The 20,428-nt window shown below is 31.1% G+C and overlaps 1 protein-coding gene and 1 long non-coding RNA gene across 7 annotated transcripts; one reads left to right on the top strand and one right to left on the bottom strand.

The window, feature by feature from the left end:
• Positions 1-301: 301 nt before the first annotated feature.
• Positions 302-16,201, bottom strand: LOC106687118 (protein lingerer). Of its 6 annotated transcripts, none has more exons than XM_014430827.2 (3): positions 16,184-16,201; positions 4,604-4,643; positions 302-2,985 (listed from the first exon to the last, which is right to left on the bottom strand). In XM_014430827.2, exon 3 carries the CDS (start codon positions 2,936-2,938, stop codon positions 503-505), a length of 2,436 nt encoding a protein of 811 aa, XP_014286313.1. In that variant the 5' UTR covers positions 2,939-2,985; positions 4,604-4,643; positions 16,184-16,201; the 3' UTR covers positions 302-502. The 6 variants fall into 6 exon arrangements, with proteins under 6 accessions (XP_014286313.1, XP_014286311.1, XP_014286309.1 ...); XM_014430825.2 differs by lacking the exon at positions 16,184-16,201 and adding an exon at positions 11,357-11,443; XM_014430823.2 differs by lacking the exon at positions 16,184-16,201 and adding an exon at positions 10,887-11,131.
• LOC106687119 (uncharacterized) lies at positions 11,532-19,235 on the top strand. Its single transcript, XR_010842746.1, has 3 exons — positions 11,532-11,939; positions 12,960-13,020; positions 19,030-19,235. It is a non-coding gene; the product is annotated as an uncharacterized lncRNA (long non-coding RNA).
• The last annotated feature ends 1,193 nt before the right edge of the window (positions 19,236-20,428 follow it).

Here is a 20,428-nt window from a genome sequence, read left to right as displayed (position 1 = left end):
AATAATCCTTCAAAATCTATGAAAAAAACCCATCACTATGGGATTCAATGGTCAATGCTTAAAATTAATATTTATTTACTTACTTAATAACATACATAAAACAGTTTCCCATGATCATTCATGGAACTGCACTTATTCATACATACAAATATACTAAAATACAAAGTATTGATAATGCATGTTTACCTATATATGCATGTGAATGTGTATATGTAGCATACATAGGTAAACATGCCATATTATCAATACTTAAATATTTCACTAATTTAAAATAATGTAACTTTATTACAAAACAAAAAGATAAAAATCTTTGTACAGCTTTATTTTTCTAATAAAATACATTTGTACATCCCTTATGTGGATAATGGAAAAAATTGTTATGCACACATTTAAGTTAACTCGATTCCACTATGGAATGGTTGAAGAAGAAATTGTGAAAACAAGCACATAGAAAAACACTTATTTAGTTTAGGTCTTTTTATATATACAATGTGTCCAATTTTCAGTCATACTCATTTAGTTTTTTCTGGGTCACACTGGTTGGTTTAGAACACATATCTTTAGGATCATTGGAACTGTTTTCTATCAGTGTCATTCCTGATGGAATTAACTGACAAGACGAAGTTGATTCACAATTATCACTAAAGTTTCCGCTTACATTTTCACAAATTTCGTCATGATCTATGAAGTGTTCTGTATCAGTTCCATAGACATTGCTTGAACCTAGATGACCAGAAGCACAACCACCAATCATTTGATGTCCATGTGGCAAAGGTTGAGTATTTTCTTGTTTTGGATGTCCTCTATCATTCATGTTGTAAGGAACACCATCTCTAGTTAATGATGGATATCCAATTTCATAATATGCAGCATTCATTGGCGATGGGAGTCTTTGCTGTTGCATTAGCTGTAAGTCCTGATAATAAATAGGAGGTTGAAAGTAAGGAATACCACCTTGCCCTATAAACATTGGATGCTGATGTCCTATAATGGGAGGCATGTTTGAGAGAACAGGATTTTTTGGTGCAGATGTGGGTTTTGTAGTAGAAAAGGATTGGTTAGTAGAAAGCATAGATGAAGCAGTCGGGGCTGCTGATCTAGTGGATAAACCTAGGCTGACATTTTGATTTCCGGATTCGAAATCCTTGGAGCCTGTGAAAGGTAGAGGCATTATTGTAGGTTTATGTTGGGTAGTGTTGCTATAAGTTTGATATGGAGTAGTGTATGAAGTTGTTGGTAAGGGATTGCTTCCATAGATGCTTTGACTGCTTGAGCTATAAGACTGAGATCCTAAAATATTCTGATAGGAATTGGTTAAGTTTGGCATCACAGGTACTGACTGAGAAGGTTGAGTCCCATAATTACTACAATGGTACTGAGAACAAACATTACTTGTCCCTCCACTCACTCCACCAGATGAAACAGAATAAGTATTTTGACTAGGACTTGTGTTTTTACTTGTAGTTGTAGCTAGGCCAGATAAGTATTGGGAACTATAAGCTAACGGTGTTTGTTGAGGTTTTTGAGGACTTGCAGAAACTTGACAAATATTTTCTTTACTCAAAGATGATGTAGGAGCCAAAGAATCAGCAGCATTAGAACTTCCACAAAAAATATGAGTGGAAGAATCACTTTCGTTCAAGTTAGTTACTCTATTATCAGCTAGTTTTGATGTTTGGGGACTACTCGGTTTCAAAGAAAAAGTTTTTGTATCAATAGAACTATCTTTCAAATCTAATGATCCAAACTGTATATCCAATAGCCCAACACTATTGTTCGGAGAAAAGGGGGGCATTTCAACTGGTTTAGAAGGCAATTTTGTAACACTTCCAGGTGGCTTGCAAGGGATTCTATCCACAGTAATTTCTTGGTTTTCTTTAGGCTTATCAACCCTTTGAGGTTTTGTAGGGTTAGCTCCAAGTGGTGGAGATCTGATCTTAAGAGCTGCAGGTACAGATGTGCAGCAGCTTGTTATTGGTGGGGGTAAGGATGTTTGTGCATTATTTGGAGGCACAACTCTTGATGGAGCTATCTGTTCTTTAATAGGGGATGGTAAACTTGGTAATGTTGGCTGTACGAGACTGTCATCATAAAGGACTGACTGTGTGATTTCCAATGATGAGTGTGTTGGTGAACTATTCAGCTTTGTCTGTTGATTTGATCCAGAAGAAGTATAAACTAAAGTGCTTGATAAAGAACCTGTCCATTCTTCTTCATCCCAGTCATAGGTACGGTTTTGGTTGAGCATCGAGGATATAGGTCGCTTCGGGTCCCATGTGTCAATAGGCCTTACGGTAGGAGGAACAACTCTTTCAAAAGTCCTGCTTTGAATAATTCCAGTATCTTCTGATTCTTCATTAATACTGGAAGTGATATTATGCCGGTTATAGCGCCTCCCACGGTCAGCATAATCAGATTGTTGAAATCCACCTCCTCTACCACGGAAATTTCTTCCACCCCTACCTCCTCTAGAATTAGATCCCCTGTTCCCAATGGAAGGCTTAGTATTAAGAGAAGGATCCCAAGATTCACATTGTTGTGTTGCTTCTTGAACATTTTCAGTTTTATTTTTTATTGGTTTCACCTCTCCTGCAGTTCTGGTCTTCTTTTTCTTGGACAATGTTGACCATTCTGTTTCCATATCACCTTCTAATAATAAATTCACTGCTCTGTTCGGATCAAATTCACTATCATGTAATGCCAAATAAGCTTCTTCCATAGTTCTTTGAGTTGCATCCATCACCTGTTTTAGTTTTTCCTTTAATTTAGGATCTTCTTTTTTTGTATTTATCAATTGTGCAATTCTTATTTGCTCAGAGGTTGGTTGGGATTTTATATCTCCCTGCTTTGTGGTGGTACTTTCTTTCTTGATAAGTTTTGTTGATGTGGGGTTTGCAACATCCATTCTGGATTTAATGACTTCAGTGGCCAAACTCATTGTATCAGAAAAACTTATATAACCAGAATGTTGGTGTAGGCAATCCCCTGAAAAAAGAAAAAGAAAGAAAAATTAAATATATATATAAATTTTTAAAACCACTTAAATTACTATGGAATTATAGTACTGATCAATTGTATATCTATTTCACATGTGATGGTAGATTAACCACGAAATAAAAGAAAGTCACAAAAAAGATGACGATTTGAAGGTCAATATCAAAATTAAAGTAGAAAAACAACATAAGATAAAATTAGATTAAGCATAAATGTTTCCAATGGGAAGCAGTCAACATACTAGTACTTGCAAAGAAAGTGGTCTTATTCCGACTCAAACTGAATATTACAAATATATCTAAAAGCTCTTATTAAAATGCCGAAAAGCTTGAGGCAACCTGCAAGCTGCAAGAAGATGTAGACACCATTGATGAATGGACATCAAACAATGATCTGAGGCTCAATGTTGAAAAAACTATGGGCATTCTCATTAGTTAATTTATAGGCATCCCTTCCTTACCATCCTCTACTCCACCATAATTGCTAACCCTTTCAATTCCATACCAAAAATCTATTGCTATCAAATTCAATCAATTATTGCTTAAACAGTTCTTAAGACTCCGAGATTCTGTACCCCTCAAAACCCATCAGCTTCTAGTTACCTCCCTCATTTTTCCCTGCTTTAATTATGGCTGCCTCATTTATGGTGGATAGCCATGTAGGCAACAGATGAGGCTTAAGAGATTAATGAATTTGTTTAATATATTCATCTAGGGAATCCCTAGAAGCTCTCATGGTTCCAGTTGGTATGCTGAATTAAAGTGGCGTTAAACTTATTTTGGCACGTATTTTGAAATGATACTATTTCATAAAGTACCAGAAAATCCATTGCTATCCTTAAACAGTTCCAAAGACCTAAGCTAGTTCCTAGATCCTTGATTTGTTTACCTTGTGTTCCTCTGTCCACTGCTTGAATACAAGATATCAATCCACAAACTTCTATAGTCCTTCTTGTATTGTATCAGTTTCCTTTAAAAAATCCATGCTACCTCCTTCTCGATGTTTCTTATATATGATAGAATAGAATCCTCCAAGAATACTAAATGAATGGCAGGAACATCGATCCCTTATGCCCTAGTGGTCAGGTTCCGGAAAAGTCTGAGCATGTCGTACTTGCTTGTAATACCTATAAGACACTGAGGGCAGAGCTGATGAGGGAGATAGGGCTCTACATCCTGATTGAGGGTGATCTTCCTCTATGACCAAGAAAAACTACCCATACCTTTATTTGCGGTTGGAAGGAAGTACTTAGCTTAAACCAATTCTCCTTCAGTTGGAGAGGAGCTACTCCTGAGAGGCTGCTGGACAGAAGATGAACAGAAAAGAGGACAGTGGATGAACAAAAAAAACAAGCTTTTTGCACAATTAATGAAAAAAATGATGTAATTTTGTTTAATGCAACAGTCAGTTGTAATGCAGGTGTGTTTCTCCCCATTCCTTCAAAAACAGTATTCCGTAACAGCCACAGTAGGGTGGTGAATTAAACAATGAACTTAAATTGATCCCTTAAGTTGATAAATTAATTAAGTATACAAAAAGAATTTGTGATTGAGAATAATTGGATAATATGACAAAAAATTATAATAATTTATAATAGCTTTTTACCAACCTGAATATTTCTCCAATATAACCAATGCCAATTAAGAATACTAAAAAATAAATGATATTAATCAGAAATATAATAAAATACCATAGAACAAGGAACACATACTTAATATGTTAGATTTAAATATAAATGTAATATATACACACAATTGAATTATGTATTACAAATGAATTGTAAATTAGTAACATTGGAAATCCTGTATTAGTAAGCATAGCATTTTGAGAATTGAAAGTAGCAAGTATCTATAGTTCAGGTTAACATTGAAAGATTGTGTAAAAAAGAAGTTTTTGAATAATTGGGTCAGGACATATTTAAAAAATGAAATAAGCTGTATAAAAAAAATTCCAGTAGTTTTTGCTTTACTTGTACTAGCTTAACACAAAAGTAGATAATAAGGTTGATCAAATGATCAATGGATGGTCAAAAATACAGATATTTTTACTTACTATTAACAAAAATATCAAACAGGAATAAATTCATAAATTAAACAAAAATAAACTTTTAAATATTTAAAATGATGAAGATCTAAGTTCTCCATACTTTAATTTTTGAAAGCTGTGTACTTAACAAAGTTATTAGTCATTAAATTCACAGAACATTCCCTTAAACAATTGTTAAATCCATTTTACATTATGAAATTGAATAAAATTTTAAAATCTAATTCTCTATTTAATAAAGGTATCTCTATAATATTGTAAAAGTTTAAATTGCACCCTTCTAAGTAACAATCCAGAAACTTAAAAGCTTGAACAACTGGTTGCTAGGTTTAATGCGACAATTTGTTAATATAGTGCACCCTATTGGGTTTTTATGTCTTTTCAAACATAATCACATACATATTCAAAATATTTTAGTTGATAGGAGCACTCAGCCTACTCAAATACTTGTTTCTACTCAAAACATAATACAATTTTGGTCGAAGCAATGTTATGTGTTAGGCCAGCATTGCTCACATAGTCTCAAGAAATGCATTTCATATTTCTGTATTGTTAAAGAAAAACAAAGTTTATTCTTTAATTCAGAAAACTAGATAATTCTAATGACTAATTTAAATATGACAAAGAAAAAGAAAAATTTAAATAATTTTCTTTCTAAAACAACCATTAATGTTGTTTTCAATAATTATAAAAGGGCTCATACTGAAAACTTAAATCTAAAACAGACATGTTATCAATAATGAGCTTTAACCATGTTGTTTTACATACTCAAGTCAAAAACATGAATGAAAGATTCAAACTATAAAACGAACTCTGATTTTCATTTACATTAAAATGTTACTATTATTATTTGACTGCTTTGCAAAACTCATTAACAGTACCTACCTTACTTATTTACCTAATTTGGAAGTAAATTAAAATCAGAGATAACTGTTTCACGCAATTTAAAAATGTAACTCTACTAAAACTACCGATAATTCTGAAATAAATATTTAGCTTCTAGTTAAACCCTTCTGAACAGGGTTGCCAATGTTCTAGTAAATATTATTGTATTTGCCAATATTATATTTATTGCCAATTCGCCAATTCTATACTTTATATTTGTAAAAATTACTTTATCAATATTATCAGTTATTATTACCAATAATTTTAAACTTGATAGTACTCTTTTTTATTATGCATTATTTATGAGTGTTTAAGCGCCAGACAAATTTTTCAGAGAGGGCACTTGACCTCGTTTATTTTGTTTACTTTCTGGATTGATTATACCGAAAGGGGTAATTATGATCCTCTGTAAAATTTAACACGACATTTTTAATAGATAAGTTTTTGTGATCACTCTTGGAGAAATTACTTATGACGCATTGCTAAACCAGTGTTTGTTGTTAATATGTATGTTAAAATATTTTAGAATATGGCAAATGATGGATTCAAGCTTTTGGCAGTTTAACGCTGGATTCATAAATTATTGAAAACATCTTTAGAAAACTTGTTTTCTTAAGATAATGTTGTTAATGTCGATGTAGGTGTGTATAATTAAACCTGGCACCAATTTAAGAGGAGATGAACTCTACATCAGGAGGCCTCCACTTTCATTCGTATAGGTAAGGTAAGCTGGATAGAAGATGGATTTACAGGATGATTGGGTAGTTTTATGGGTATTCGCCGTAAATCCACGCAGGAGGAAACCCCAGTGGGTAAGGTATTCGCTAACGGTTGAGAAGGGGTAGCCAGTTCGTTATAGGTACTGATGAAAGGACAGAGGACATTTATAGATAAGGCAGAGTGAGAAATGGCACAATGTGCTCATCCAGAAAATATCACTGGAATGTACTGATTCACTGCAAGGCTGTGGACTACCAAAACAGAATTGAACCACCCCTACTCTTGACTCAGAATAAAAGGTGATCCTCGCCTAAGAAAATATTTGGAATTTAGGTTGCTAAAGTAAATTATGAGGTACTTTAATAGTGCTTTTACCTGTTAATATATCAAAAATTAACTTGGCACTAAAACATCAGCATAAACAACAAAACAGTTTTAACGATGATTCCTATCGAAATATATGTTGACGGACCCTCCCGTGGCCCATCTCCAAGACTTTCGTGGAACACTGGTTGGGATCTATTTTTTTAAACCATCCTCACTGCGGTTTTACAGTGTCCTATTTAGAGTTGCAATTGATTCGTCTAAACCCCTAATAAATGATAATAATAGATTTATTCTCATTTAAACTGTTAAGATTCAATAGCTATGCTGATAAATTACAGGATATTTATATTTTCCCTTAACATAAGGAACAAAACTATCTCTATTAGCGTAGGATTTGCTGTCGAATAACATTCTCACAGTACAACAATAGAACCCATTATCAAACATAAATAAACAATAACATTTTCCAACAAAAGGCTCTTTCCCACAGATATCAGCCGGGGTGCCACTTTCATTAACAAGAAGTGGGGGGATAGTGAACAAGAGATGAGGAGAGCTGTAAATTTAACAATTCCTTAATAGAATGTAGAAATTGGTTAGTAGGAGAATATGAAGGGAATGAAGAAAAAAAAAGAAATGTCACATTTTTTCTGAATTTAGGTAGATAGTTAGTGGGTTAAAATTAATTAAGTAAAGGACTGTATCGTTATGAGCTGAAACATGAAACCCCTTCCCCTCCCCCCCCCAAAAAAAAACCGTTCCATACCTGTTAAAAATGAGTTTAAAAAATACTTATACGAGAAAATATTCTCAAAAGTTGAGACATAGAAGTTAATAATAACTATTATCTTATAGCTCACTCGTTTAAGAATAAGGGCTAGAGTTTCTCGCATTTAAGTTTTTTAGATACTACCTTTGTTTCGGCCTTTGTCATCCCAAAACGCACTTCTTAAGGAACTAAAAGTAGTCGGTAACACAATTAAGTAAAATTAAAAACAAAACAAATAACACTTTGGTACAGATCTTCCCAGAAGTCTCATTTTCAAAAATAGATGAAACTATAGTTTTTTTATAATTATTTTTTAAGACATGATCATAGTCGTATCATTAAAATTGAAAATACTGATATTTATTTTTCTAAATCGTAACACGGGCTTACAATTACCAGGCTACTTATCAAATAATTTTCTTTTCATTGAATATTTCAGTCACAACCCTATGTAATGTTTCATCGATTAAGGATGAGATCGATTGGAAAATATATTTTTAAAAAATAATTAATGTCTGCTTGTCGTCCTTGAGCTTTATTATTGTTTGCTTTCCCTTATTCCAACTATCAGCCTAGAATATGTTTGCAACAAACAACTACTGCAGCAACATGTCACCTGTTGCCGCATGTTTCTTAAAGCATTGTCTCGCCTGCCAATTTAGGACAGTATTCTAATGATCCTCAAACAAGGAATCGGTTTTGGCAAACCGAAGGAGGCAAGTTGGGACGGAGGTTGTGCAAGGACATCACACGCGCCGACTCCGAGGTGACAAGAGGACGGTCACTATGCCACTTTCTCTTGGCCATACACCCCAAGAGGTCGCACTGACCATTAGCCAGGGCTCCTCTTCCTGTCACGATAGCCGTATAGAAAGTCCTATTACGATCCCCGTTTCTATTTGAATAGTCGGGACTCCAATGCACCACCTATGAAGGACCCTATAACGAGGGATGCTTTTCTAGTCTCGTAGTTTCACGTTTTGTCCCAGATTGGCGGAATTACTTTTTCCTCCAATTCCCTAAAGAAAGGGAATACAAAACTCCAAATGTAAACAATCATCATATCTTGAAACTTTCTATTGTGTTATAAAACCACCAACAAGCAATGTCATGATTCTTCCACGGCCGTCAATAGACCTCCCGTCTTCTTTACGTTTTATTTTTATTGAATAAATTTGCAAATGTCTCATCACGGAATATAAAGTTTATTTATTTCATTTCAAGTTCTATCAGTCCAACACTGAAGGGTCAGGTGGCAATTTATGACCTATTAGTACCAGTGCGGTCAGGAGAGTATTTCGCACTCCCTGACTGTTATCATAGAGGGTGAAGGTCGGTCCCGAGTCCCAATAACAGAGGGAGCCAACAGAAGAGGCCTTTATAAAGTAATCTTTTTTGGTTGAATTTACTACCAAAAAATTACAAATATATTATCAAATATTCTTTATATTGTATTATTCTTTATTAGAAATTTAATACTTCAAAATACAACGTTTCGGTGCAATAAACCCTTCTTCAAGTATACTGCAAATTACAAAAAACATTCTTATTAACTAGTGCTTTATATATTGGTATATTGATAAGAGCTATAGTACTAGGTAATTTTAGAAATTTCATAAGGTTCATCGTATCAACTAGTGCTAACATTAATTGTTCAGATGAACGTTAATTAATTTCTAAAACTACTTTGTATATTAGTCCTTATGGCAATGTTTTATTACTGTATTTCTCTCGTTTCTAGGTACAATGTTCAAAATATTGGGATACGTATTTTTCTTACTACATTACATAAATGTTTAATTTAAAAAAATACTTACAATTCTATATACTACTTTAACGTTTAAAAAAGAAATGGCAGAATTGTATCCCTCATTGTTACTTTTCACCCTCAATTTTATTTTGAGGTATTGAAATATTTATTCTATGCTACTCCAAGGAACCGGATTCGACTCCTGTAGGGCAGAAAATTGTTTTCTGTAACTCTTTATCCGTGAGTCAACCCTGTGGGTTCTGGAGCCTTCCTGGGGTCCACCCAGCCTCATAAATTGGGTATCCTTAACTGGGTAAAAATCTGGTGGTTAAGCGTGATTCTTCCCAAATCACCTCCTTGCATAACCGTTGGTCTAGTAACAGTACTTCCTTACAAAGTACTGAACTCCAGACCCTGCATGGGTTGTAGAGGTACAGATTTTAAAATTTTTAATTTTTTTATGATGTCTTTAATATTAATATAGAAAGTCAAGTAAGGCAGTGGAGAGTGATGAAAGGAACAGCATAAACGTAAGATATGTTCCAACACGAGTTTGGCTGTAGTTAGTCCTTTTTGCCGTTCTTATTCTGTCGTCATGTCGACACACTGATAAAATAATTACTTTTTTAATTTCATATAACCTATATTTGGGCCCTTCAATTGAATATGTGACTTTTAAAAGAGAAATAATAATGGAAATTCATTAGTAGCCAAAACATAAACAATTACAATGCAGAGCCTGAAGAAAAATTAGGTTAGCAAATATTCAATTTAAAAGTGATGAAAACGATCAATATTTGTTGAAATGTGAGATTGGATACAAGCATATGCGAGCCGTTGATTGAAAAAGTGGTGCAAGTCAAACCTGAAGTTTTGAAAACTTTAGAGTAGCTCTATAAAGTCTTTAGTAAGAAATGACAGTTTCTTTTGAAAGTAGTCTTTCATAAGCATATCCAATTATTGAAAAAAAAAATTGAAATCAAAGTACTCGGTAATTAATTAAATATTTAACAAAAAAATTTTCTTTTTTACAAAATTAGTTTTGATGAGAATTCTTACACCGATTTTACTTGCAACGGCTCATTTATAAGAATGATATTATCTTACACAAAATTCTAGAAAAATCTCTAAATAATCCTGTATTTTAAATTTTGAGTTGTATAGACAAATTTAAGTAAAGTTTTGGAGTTCTAAAGATTACATCAATTTAAGTTACTCTAAACCAATACTCAAAAGATCTAGTAAACAGTGATCTTTTGTTAGTCAATATCATTAATTTTGGTCTGCGAAATTTCAAAGCAAAATACGGCTGACCTTCAAAGACAATGAGAATGACAATTTTAACTTTCATCCTAATAATAAAATATCAATTGTAATTTATGAAATGTAAATTATCACCTCGTTCCTTCTTCGGTTAGCAAGTATATGATTCCTAACAAGTTCACACGCACAGGTATCAAAGAGTGATATGTTTGAAGTGGTATTTTGTTCATTATGTTCAAGTTACCGCCTTCGGATGTTCATAACTTCTTTCAAATTAATGTCAAAGCCCATTTTTTTTTTCGAATTTAACATAGAACACTACACGAGTTGAGTATATCAACAGAAACGTGCACATATAATGCTAACACATGATCAATGTTTAAATAAACCTATAGAAGGTTATAATGTAAATATGTAATTTAATAAACTATTTGTGTATAAAATTGAGATAAATGTAGCAGTTTTTATATGAATTAGCAAATAATGATACACAGTATTTTTTTTTTAATTTTCTTATCTGCTATTTAATATTTTCTCAGCGAAGTATTAAACAGTTTATTTATGTTTATTATTTGTAACTATAATTCAGGAATCGATTTACTCACTCCGGATCTATACCCCTACTTCTTCTACAATTGGTATTTTCCTCAGACGAATATTCAAGATCAAGAAGAACATGGATCATGCCGACAACATAAGAGATTATTGATAAAGTCAGCTGATTAATTCAAGTAATTAACGACAGTAAAATCATGAATGAATGGATTACAGAGAAAATTCTGAGATCGGATCATTCAAAATTTAAATAAGATGGTCACTCAGTAACCAGTTGGGGGGTTAGCAATTAAAAATACCCTGTGATACAATTCCGTGTTTTAGCTCACATAGTCAACAGATATTTATTTACTTTATAATATATTATTCTAATGTGCCTGATTTAACCCTAGTTTTTCTCCTTAGAAAAAAATTAGCGGACCACGAATTGTTCAGATTCGTGTTTTGAAAGTGATACCATAAAATGCCTTTTTCTGTTTGAGATAAACGTCTTCATGCCTAATTTCACGTTCAACTGTTCTTACTTGCCGTCAAAACATATACGTCAATGTCTGAGGCTGCATTAAAATGATGAGCTTGATTAATAACAGGATTATTAGACTATTAGCAGTAAATTCCTTTTTAATTTGATGAGTAAGTACACGTCAGCTAAGATGTAGAGAATGTAAAATATATATTTATGAAAACTCTTGAGCTAAATATTTGAGTGATGGATTTTATGAAGTTTATATTTTATTTTAATTAGTTGAAGTGAAAAAATCTTGGATTAAAATGTTTGTATTATTTTAAAAATTTCACATTATCTGTATCAATTCATAACAACCAAATTTTAATAATGCAAATAACATAACAATAATTATTAATTATTTGTACAGCAAAATTTAAATCCTTATTATTAATCTTTTTTTAAATATAATTTGATATATGATATTATACTGTCAACACATAAAATACAATAACATCTATTGTTGTCAATCTTTTTAACGTACACATAACTTGTTTAAAATTTTAAAAGTTTCTTAAACTTCGGTGTTAAATTATTTCTAATGTTAATCTGATAAGGCTTATGACTGGCAAACTTCCTCCATACTACTATTTACTACTACTATTTGTTAAAAATTTTTATTTAGTTCTGCGATTATAACTCTGACATTTCTTCATTCAAAATTATCATTATATGACATAATATTAGCTGGTTGGTTTGCTATTTACTTATAATATTTGTGTAGTGTGAACTTAAATTATTTGTATCTGTTTTAAAAGTGATCACATGTTTTATGTTTTTTGTTATGCATATAGCAGATTTACAGTTTATAATATTTGGGGATATTAAAAATCAAAACAAAGTTTTAGTTTTATGCAATGTTGGGCCAGTGTTGTTGTGTTTATATTATTTCAATACCCAATAAGTTATTCAACTCTAGTCCTTAATTCTTTGGAGACTTCTCCAATATAAACCCCTTTTCAATCACAATCATAAACATTTTTTTTCTATTATGTCTTTCATATTATTTAAGTGATTTCCCAATTTATTATTGTTTTATAATCCTAATCTTTTGTTATTGTTATTTTTATATAACTACAATATTGTGTTGGTTTACATTAATTGATTTTATTTTTTAAATTCATTTATTTATATTTTTTTTTTTATAGGTGAGTCCGGACTGGATGGATATCAATAAAATGTAAAAAAATGATATTGCTCTCGACATAGGTAATAATATAAACGTTTTATCATTTACAATTATAACAGACTAGGTTCTCGTGGAGTAAAAACAGGAAAAGAAATTAAATTATCCAAAAAGTATTCTAAAAAATCAATGTTATGAAATTTTTCAAATATACAATTATTCGTACGCTAATCAGTAGAATGTCTTTCTATCGAAAAGAAATAGATCAGTAATATCGATGTTCCAAATTAGTAATAATACAATAAGTGGAGAACGGTTTTATATGAACAAAACTGCACGTTCTATTCTTTTTGACCAAATTTTAATTTTCCTTTCAGAGAATTTAAAACTAAAAATGTATTTATTCATTTTAATATTTTTTTCATTACTTAATTTATAAATGACGAGGTAAAGCAATGTACTGAATAACATAACAAGGGTAAACCTGAACCTAAAAAAAAAACTAGTAAACACAAGTGACGAATATTCTTAGAATAGAATTAACCATAGTTTGGTGTAAGTATTTAGAAGTACCCCTAGAATAAGCTCGTTATAATGAACGTTGAGTAATATTGTTTTTAACTTTTTATTCCACTCCGCCTCTAGTGCTTTATTCTTCCGTCTGACTTTATTGTTACTCGTAAGAATTCTTTTTTTTAAAATTTATATATTATTATATTACCTATGTATTTATTTCTACATAAAAATCAATTTGTCCGATCAATATGAATATGTCTGTACACTTTTAAAAAAATCATGGTTATTGTTTCTATATCTCAGAAACTATTAGATTTACACATGTCTATTAGAACTCAAGTTTATTTGGAAAAATATGTAGGTTTTTGTAAAATAATACTTTAATAATATTAATAATCTTAATGATTACTGAGAACATGAAATGTAAGCGAAATTATAGTTTTTTCTTGAATAAAATGGAATCCCGGTGGAATTTACTTGAATGTGTTTAATAGTAGGTACTAACACTACTTGAAAGTGTTTAATACCTACTATTAAACACATTCAAGTAAAGTTCAATTTCATTTACTATACCTGTTGTGTAGTTTAGGTAACAATTGAATTATTTTCAATTAATTTTTATTCTAATGGTTTTTTAGCGCTAGTTATATATTTTTACTCTTCTTCAAAACGTGTTTGAAAAAAACGAAACTTTGTGCAAAATGAGTACCGATTTTCTGCATGGGCTCTCGGACTGTAAGGAGTTATCGGTCATATTGACTTAAGATTCAGTCTATAAAATAATAATAGAAAAATTGAAGAAAATGGTTTACAGGCCGCATGTTACATTGTTTGTTCAAATTACATATTAATAATTTCCTTAGAGTAAACTGATTTTTTTTTTTTAAGTGATCATCAAAATGCTCAATTCGCAGGGTAAAATTACCAATTGTTATTTCCCACAATTTATAAAAGCAATTGGAGTGTTGTAAAAGTATATGCACAATTGATGAGGGAGCTTTGAAAGCAGCAACCACCAAACGTTAAAACTAGGTTAATGTGAGCGGTGAGGGTAGTTTGTGGTTTGAAATCTGTCAACCACAACCAGGTTGTAGTTGATTTACCCTATCTTTTAACTATCTCTAATATAGCCAATAATCTTATTTATATCTATGTTAGGGATATAACTTGACATTAACCACAATACATGATTAATTTGAAGTTGTGATAATCTGTGAAATAATGCATGTAGTTCATAAAAATGCTACTTTTTTGTTTTTTTAACATGAGATCATGAAGGTGTTATGCGATATTTTAAGAAAAAGTAATGGTTTTTGCATTGAAAACTATTTTAAATGCCAACTCATTTCTTCACAGAACGTTGTTTATTTTTCTTAAATTACTTTTTTAGGTAATATGATGTATTTTAATTTTATATAAATATAGATTTCACCAAACCCGATAATTTTCGAGATGAAAAACTAACAAAATAAACAATTCTTACACATTATCCTCCGAAGGGTAATATTTACAAAAAGATCACTATTTTATTTTTTAAAAGTTAGAATTAGGCATTTAATTTGCCCCGTCCATATTTCATAAAATATATGGTTTAGAATAAAATTTTATATGACCACTTATGTAAGAAATTTAATGTACAATTTTTTTTCTTAAAATCCAGTAGTTCGAGATATAAGCAAGAATTTGATAAAACTCATGGCTTTTAGCGCATATAACTCCATCCCTCCCGAATCCGACGTAAAACAACTACTAAACATTGTACTATAAATAAAGGAATCATGTTTCGTGTTTGGTTTTTTTTTTCTAATTTAATTGGACTTTAAACTAATCTTGTGATAAAAATGGCAATTACGTGTCAATAAACGTTGTCGTGACAACACTATGTTCAAATAATGACAATTTTTGCAAATAAAATCGGAGAGTAAAATGGAAAAAAAATGGGAAACGTGATTCGTCATTGCCGTCTTTCGTTAACGTGATCATGTTTCTAGAAACTTTAATTTTATAGTTCACTTTGTATTTTAAGGGAATAAATAATATTAGTTTTTTACTATTTACGTTGTCATTTTATTTAATTATATTTGTGCAGCTGTTATTTGCTGTAGTCTCATTCTCATGTTTTACCTTAAACAAGATGGAATAAATTTATAAATATTTTGTTTTGCATTTTCCATCGTTTTGCTTATGCGAAAACTGCACTATCCATGGCAATCTGAATGTTATGAGATCATATGGCTTCTAGGTTACGTATGACAGTTTAAGCCAGCGTTCTCCAGTTAAAACATATGTTCATCAAACTAAAATAGCTTTCTATAATTTTTTTTTTTTAATTTTTTAGTGATAGGTTATTTGGTTTTATATTTAAATTTCAGATATTAATCATATGGCCATAGACTTAGTCATCATATGTGTATGAAAAATATCTGTATAATTAAAACTTAACATAGGTGTATAAGCGGAGCACAGCTGTTTAGGAAGTAGTGATAAAAAATAACGCCTAACAGATAGAAAATAATAATGTTAATGTCTGAATATTTAGTTCAAATTTGGAAATAATGGAATTCCCTTGTCTCATTTTTTAATTATTAACCTTAATAGCAGATTCCAACTGTTGCTTAAAAAACATGTGGCTAATTAACAACTTTTCTAACTAAGACTAATGAATGGCCTCTTGAGGACATTCAGCGAAATGTTAGCGCAATGAGGAAGAGGATAAAACATAGGTCATACCTACAGAATGATTCTCGCAGATCTCCATTGAGGACACTAAGACAGAAGCGCAATCTCAGTCACTATACTACGGGAGTATTGGTCAGACTGGGCCCATGTGTGCCTCGCTGTGGGGCCTACGCCAACATCTGATTCTCAGCCTGCCCTCGTTTAATATAGCTATAGGGGGCCTGATTCCATAATTAGCATACGCAGATTGTATATTTGTCATTATGACTTTATTTTTAAAAGTTTTTATAATTATAGGAGTGGGTTTGTTAATTGGTTTATATGCTGGAATACTAACATCCGAGCTTGGATTCGGGAACAGCTATAACAGTTAAATTAATTATATTTCAGTATCATTCTTAGATCGAAGCAACACATGCTCAATGTATACAAACAACATTTGTGTATAAAACCTCATTATCAAGTGTCTTTGCACATTTGCCAAGCTATGGAAAATCCCTACGTGTGTTAACGCGTGGGTGAGTTAGCCTGAATTTGTGACCGGTATGCTCGTTCGATTTTTGGCCACATATCGAAAGGAGTTTGGGCAAGTCCTATTGGTGCATTCACACATTCAGGCTAGTTAGTATTGTTCCAGAACTGCCAACAAATAGATAATCGCGCTCTTCATGATAATATTCCCTAACTTCAGTACCAATAGTTAACTCGAGTATAGGATTGCATAATTTAACTCAGTAAAATATTTATTTATATAAACATTACATATCTAAATAATTAAATTAACAAGTGTCCAATTAATGTACTTGAACGAAATATGAATTTAAAGGTTATTTAGTATTTTTATACTCTTCAAGTAAATTTCTATGATTTCTTGTCATTAACTATCTTCTATGCCGAAATTTACTACAGTTCTTTTCATTTTGGTTGCTTTTATGATATAAATAGTTTAAATCAAAAGAAAAAAATAATAGACAATACAATTTTGTTTATCATATTTCAATATCTAGAACACACAAGCATGTGGTTACCGACTTAGTGACTTTGATTACTAAGAATTGTTTTCGATTAGCAATAAATGCCAAATGCGTGGACCTATTCCAAGGTGATTGTGGGCTATTTTTTTATTTATATTTTTATCACAAATTCCCATAAAAAAAAAAAAAATAAGATCAAGTAGAAGTGTAAAATATTATAATCGGACATTTCTTTGTTTGATTATTTGATAAAATTGAATAAATCTCTATTTTTTTACAACCGATGTTTCTTTTATTTTTTTTTAAAGATTAATAGATAGCCGTATGATGGATTGTAGGAAGATAGTCCGGGTAGCAGTAATAGTAAAGATCAACTGTTTATTGGTAACGAACGTTTCGGCCCACTTTGCAGGGCTTCATCGAGGCTAAATGGGGATGAAGATAGAAATACAAATGTTTTAATTATGATAATAATGTATACACAAATAGAAAGAAGTAAGCTAAAAATATATAAATATTAGTGGATAGAATATTAACAAAAAAAAAGAAAGGAGTGATAGTATTTCTTATGTAAAATGGTTACCAATAAATAGTCAATTTTTACAATTTTGTACCTTTATTGATCACCACCCGGACTATCTTTATAATTTTTATGTTTGTTCCGGTGTTTAATAACCTTACTTTTAAGTAAGGTCTATTTGTGTATACAGTTTTATCATAATTAAAACATTTGTATTTCTATCTTCATCCCCATTTAGCCTCGATGAAGCCCTGCAAAGTGGGCCGAAACGTTGGTTACCAATAAACAGTTCATCTTTACTATTACTGCCACCCGGACTATCTTCCTACAATCCATCATACGGCTTTCTATTAATCTTTTAAAAAAATAAAAGAAACATCGGTTTTTTTTTTTAATAAAGATAATGGAAATAAAATTTAAAAAAAAAGTTTGGAAGATGGTGAAAAATCGGACCATGAGAGGAAATGGAATTATAAAGAAAATAATGGAAGTGAAAAATTCCCTTTAATTCAAAATAAAAAATAAGACTCAATGTTTTGTTGAAAAGACGACATCATGACCCTATTAAATTACCTCCAGCATCAACTTATAACTTCTACTTCCTTCCAGCGATAGACAATAGTCGATACTTTTGTAACATTAATCTTCAGAGCGAGTAGAGTAAGATAGTTTTTTTTTTTTTTTTTGGGACTCCAGCTAGATTACTTCGGTCAACTTACTGAAAGACCCTATTGCAACTTTATAGCAATTACATTTTTGCTGATATCTTAATCGAACCGGCTAATAAAACGGATAAATACGTTTGTATTCACATCAATCAACAATTTTTTAATCTTTAACTTTAAAAACCTAACCTATCATACGTAATTGTTTTTCTGATAACAAAAAAAAAAAAATAACCTTCGACAACTCCAATTACTCAATTTCTGAGAGCAAACATTTTCGTTTTCAATCATTCTGGAATATGCTAACAAAATTTAAAACCATAATAAAAATTCTTTCATGACTAATGAGTAAACAAATAAGTCATAAGAACTAAGATTTGATTGCTGGATTTCCCCCACTTCGCAAGATGCAACGATTTCTTGGAAGTTGAAAGTAAATTAGTAATAGTGAGTTGAATTCGTAATAGAGTAGTAAGTAAAGTAACTGCTCTTCACAATATTACTAAAAAATAAATCGTTGTAATGCCCCAAATCAATTTCTCTGTCGTATCTTGTTATTTCACTAATCTCATATCAATTATTTGTAACTTTAAAATTAATATTTTCAAAAGGTGTACTTTGCTTTATGTGAGATTTGCGGAATTTCTAACTATTAAAAGAAAGTCCCGCTACTTTGTAAACATGCTTTAAAAAACAACGAACGATTATGTAAAATAAGATTACAAATGCATTTTCCAGCTCACGCTTGCAGTATTTTCCGAGATATCTTGGTGATCACAGTTAAGGTCAAAGAGAAAGGATACTCGAGGACATAAAAAAAAAATGAAGCAAAGGCATTGAAAAAGTGCCACTCTTGTGTACTGCAGGACTTTCAAAATGGATTAGTTATCAATTCAGATAGTAAAAATTGATTAAGCTTGTGAATTTTTTAATACATTTTTGAGATAATTTAAAAACTATTGTTTAGTATCTCCAAAAACTTTATGTATAAAGTGATATATGAACTATTATCTTCACGTTTTTTAATGAAGCCAGGTTTTTCAGAGAACTTGACATTAATTATATTTTTATATCTTATATTTAATCGGGTGTAGTAACATTCCGTATATTTAATCTGGAATTTTCAGATATATATATATTTTTTTTTTTTTATTTAGGCGGCATTAATCAAGAGGAATTGGTGCATACTATAGAAATAAATAGAAAAGAGATTTAAAAAAATTAATAAAATATTGATGACATAAATTAGCAATTTATGTGCTTACAATACGAATAAACATATACAAATAGATAAACTAAATAATAATAAAATAATTACATAACCTAGATAAAGAAAAAACATTGTTAATCTAAAGTAATTTGGAGCCTCACTTGACTGGCCCTCGTTGAGAAATCACTAATTTCAGTAAAACAAAAACAAAACAAAAAATGATAGAATTTGTGGCTACTATTAAAAACTTAAAGATCACTTTCATACTTAACTTTAATCATGTAATTTACTTCATTCAACTTGATTTAACATAATAATAGATTAATTAACAATTGAACAGCATAAGTTTTGCTTTGTTGAGTTAAAATAATATTGTAGTTGTTTATGCAACCAGGGTTCTCCTGTAAATACAATATTTACATGGTGTCTGTGGAACTCCGATTTGCCATTCTGGGATATGATTTATTTATTTTTTAAGCTAAAGCTTGTTTGCTAATCAATTTGAGATCTTTAAAGATGATAATAAAATAGACTCTCGCTAATTCGAACTAAAACCGAGGTGGTTCCAATTAGTGAAAACACCGGATTATCGGACGGATAAAAGTCACTTTATAAATTTAAAAAAACGGGTTATCAACAATACACTTTCCCACTAACAAATTATTTGATAAAGAGGTTAATTATATCTGCTGATAAAGAAATTGTCATACAAGACTGAAAGCACAGGAAACTGCTCGTCGATTCCGAATATTTTGTAATACATTTACTAGACAAACTGTCTAAATTGCCAATCCATTACAAAATACTGATCTACATCACTATTATAGTATCTGGACATACGGAGTTGAATTCCTCCCGAATCCAATCCATACAGTCTAAAATCCTTAATGCATCGTAATTTGTCACAAATTAAATCATCCATCATCC

The sequence above is a fragment of the Halyomorpha halys genome, unplaced genomic scaffold (genome assembly GCF_000696795.3).
Source record: "Halyomorpha halys isolate HHAL.00 unplaced genomic scaffold, Hhal_1.1 Scaffold914.1, whole genome shotgun sequence".
In the NCBI taxonomy this organism is placed as follows: domain Eukaryota; kingdom Metazoa; phylum Arthropoda; class Insecta; order Hemiptera; family Pentatomidae; genus Halyomorpha; species Halyomorpha halys.
The sequence above is the reverse complement of the archived record's forward strand: the minus strand, read 5'-3'. Positions and strand labels throughout refer to the sequence as shown.

What these genes read in the sequence shown, in the direction of transcription:
- LOC106687118 (XM_014430827.2), bottom strand. Translation starts at nt 2,938, where the DNA reads ATGAGTTTGGCCACTGAAGTCATTAAATCCAGAATGGATGTTGCAAAC.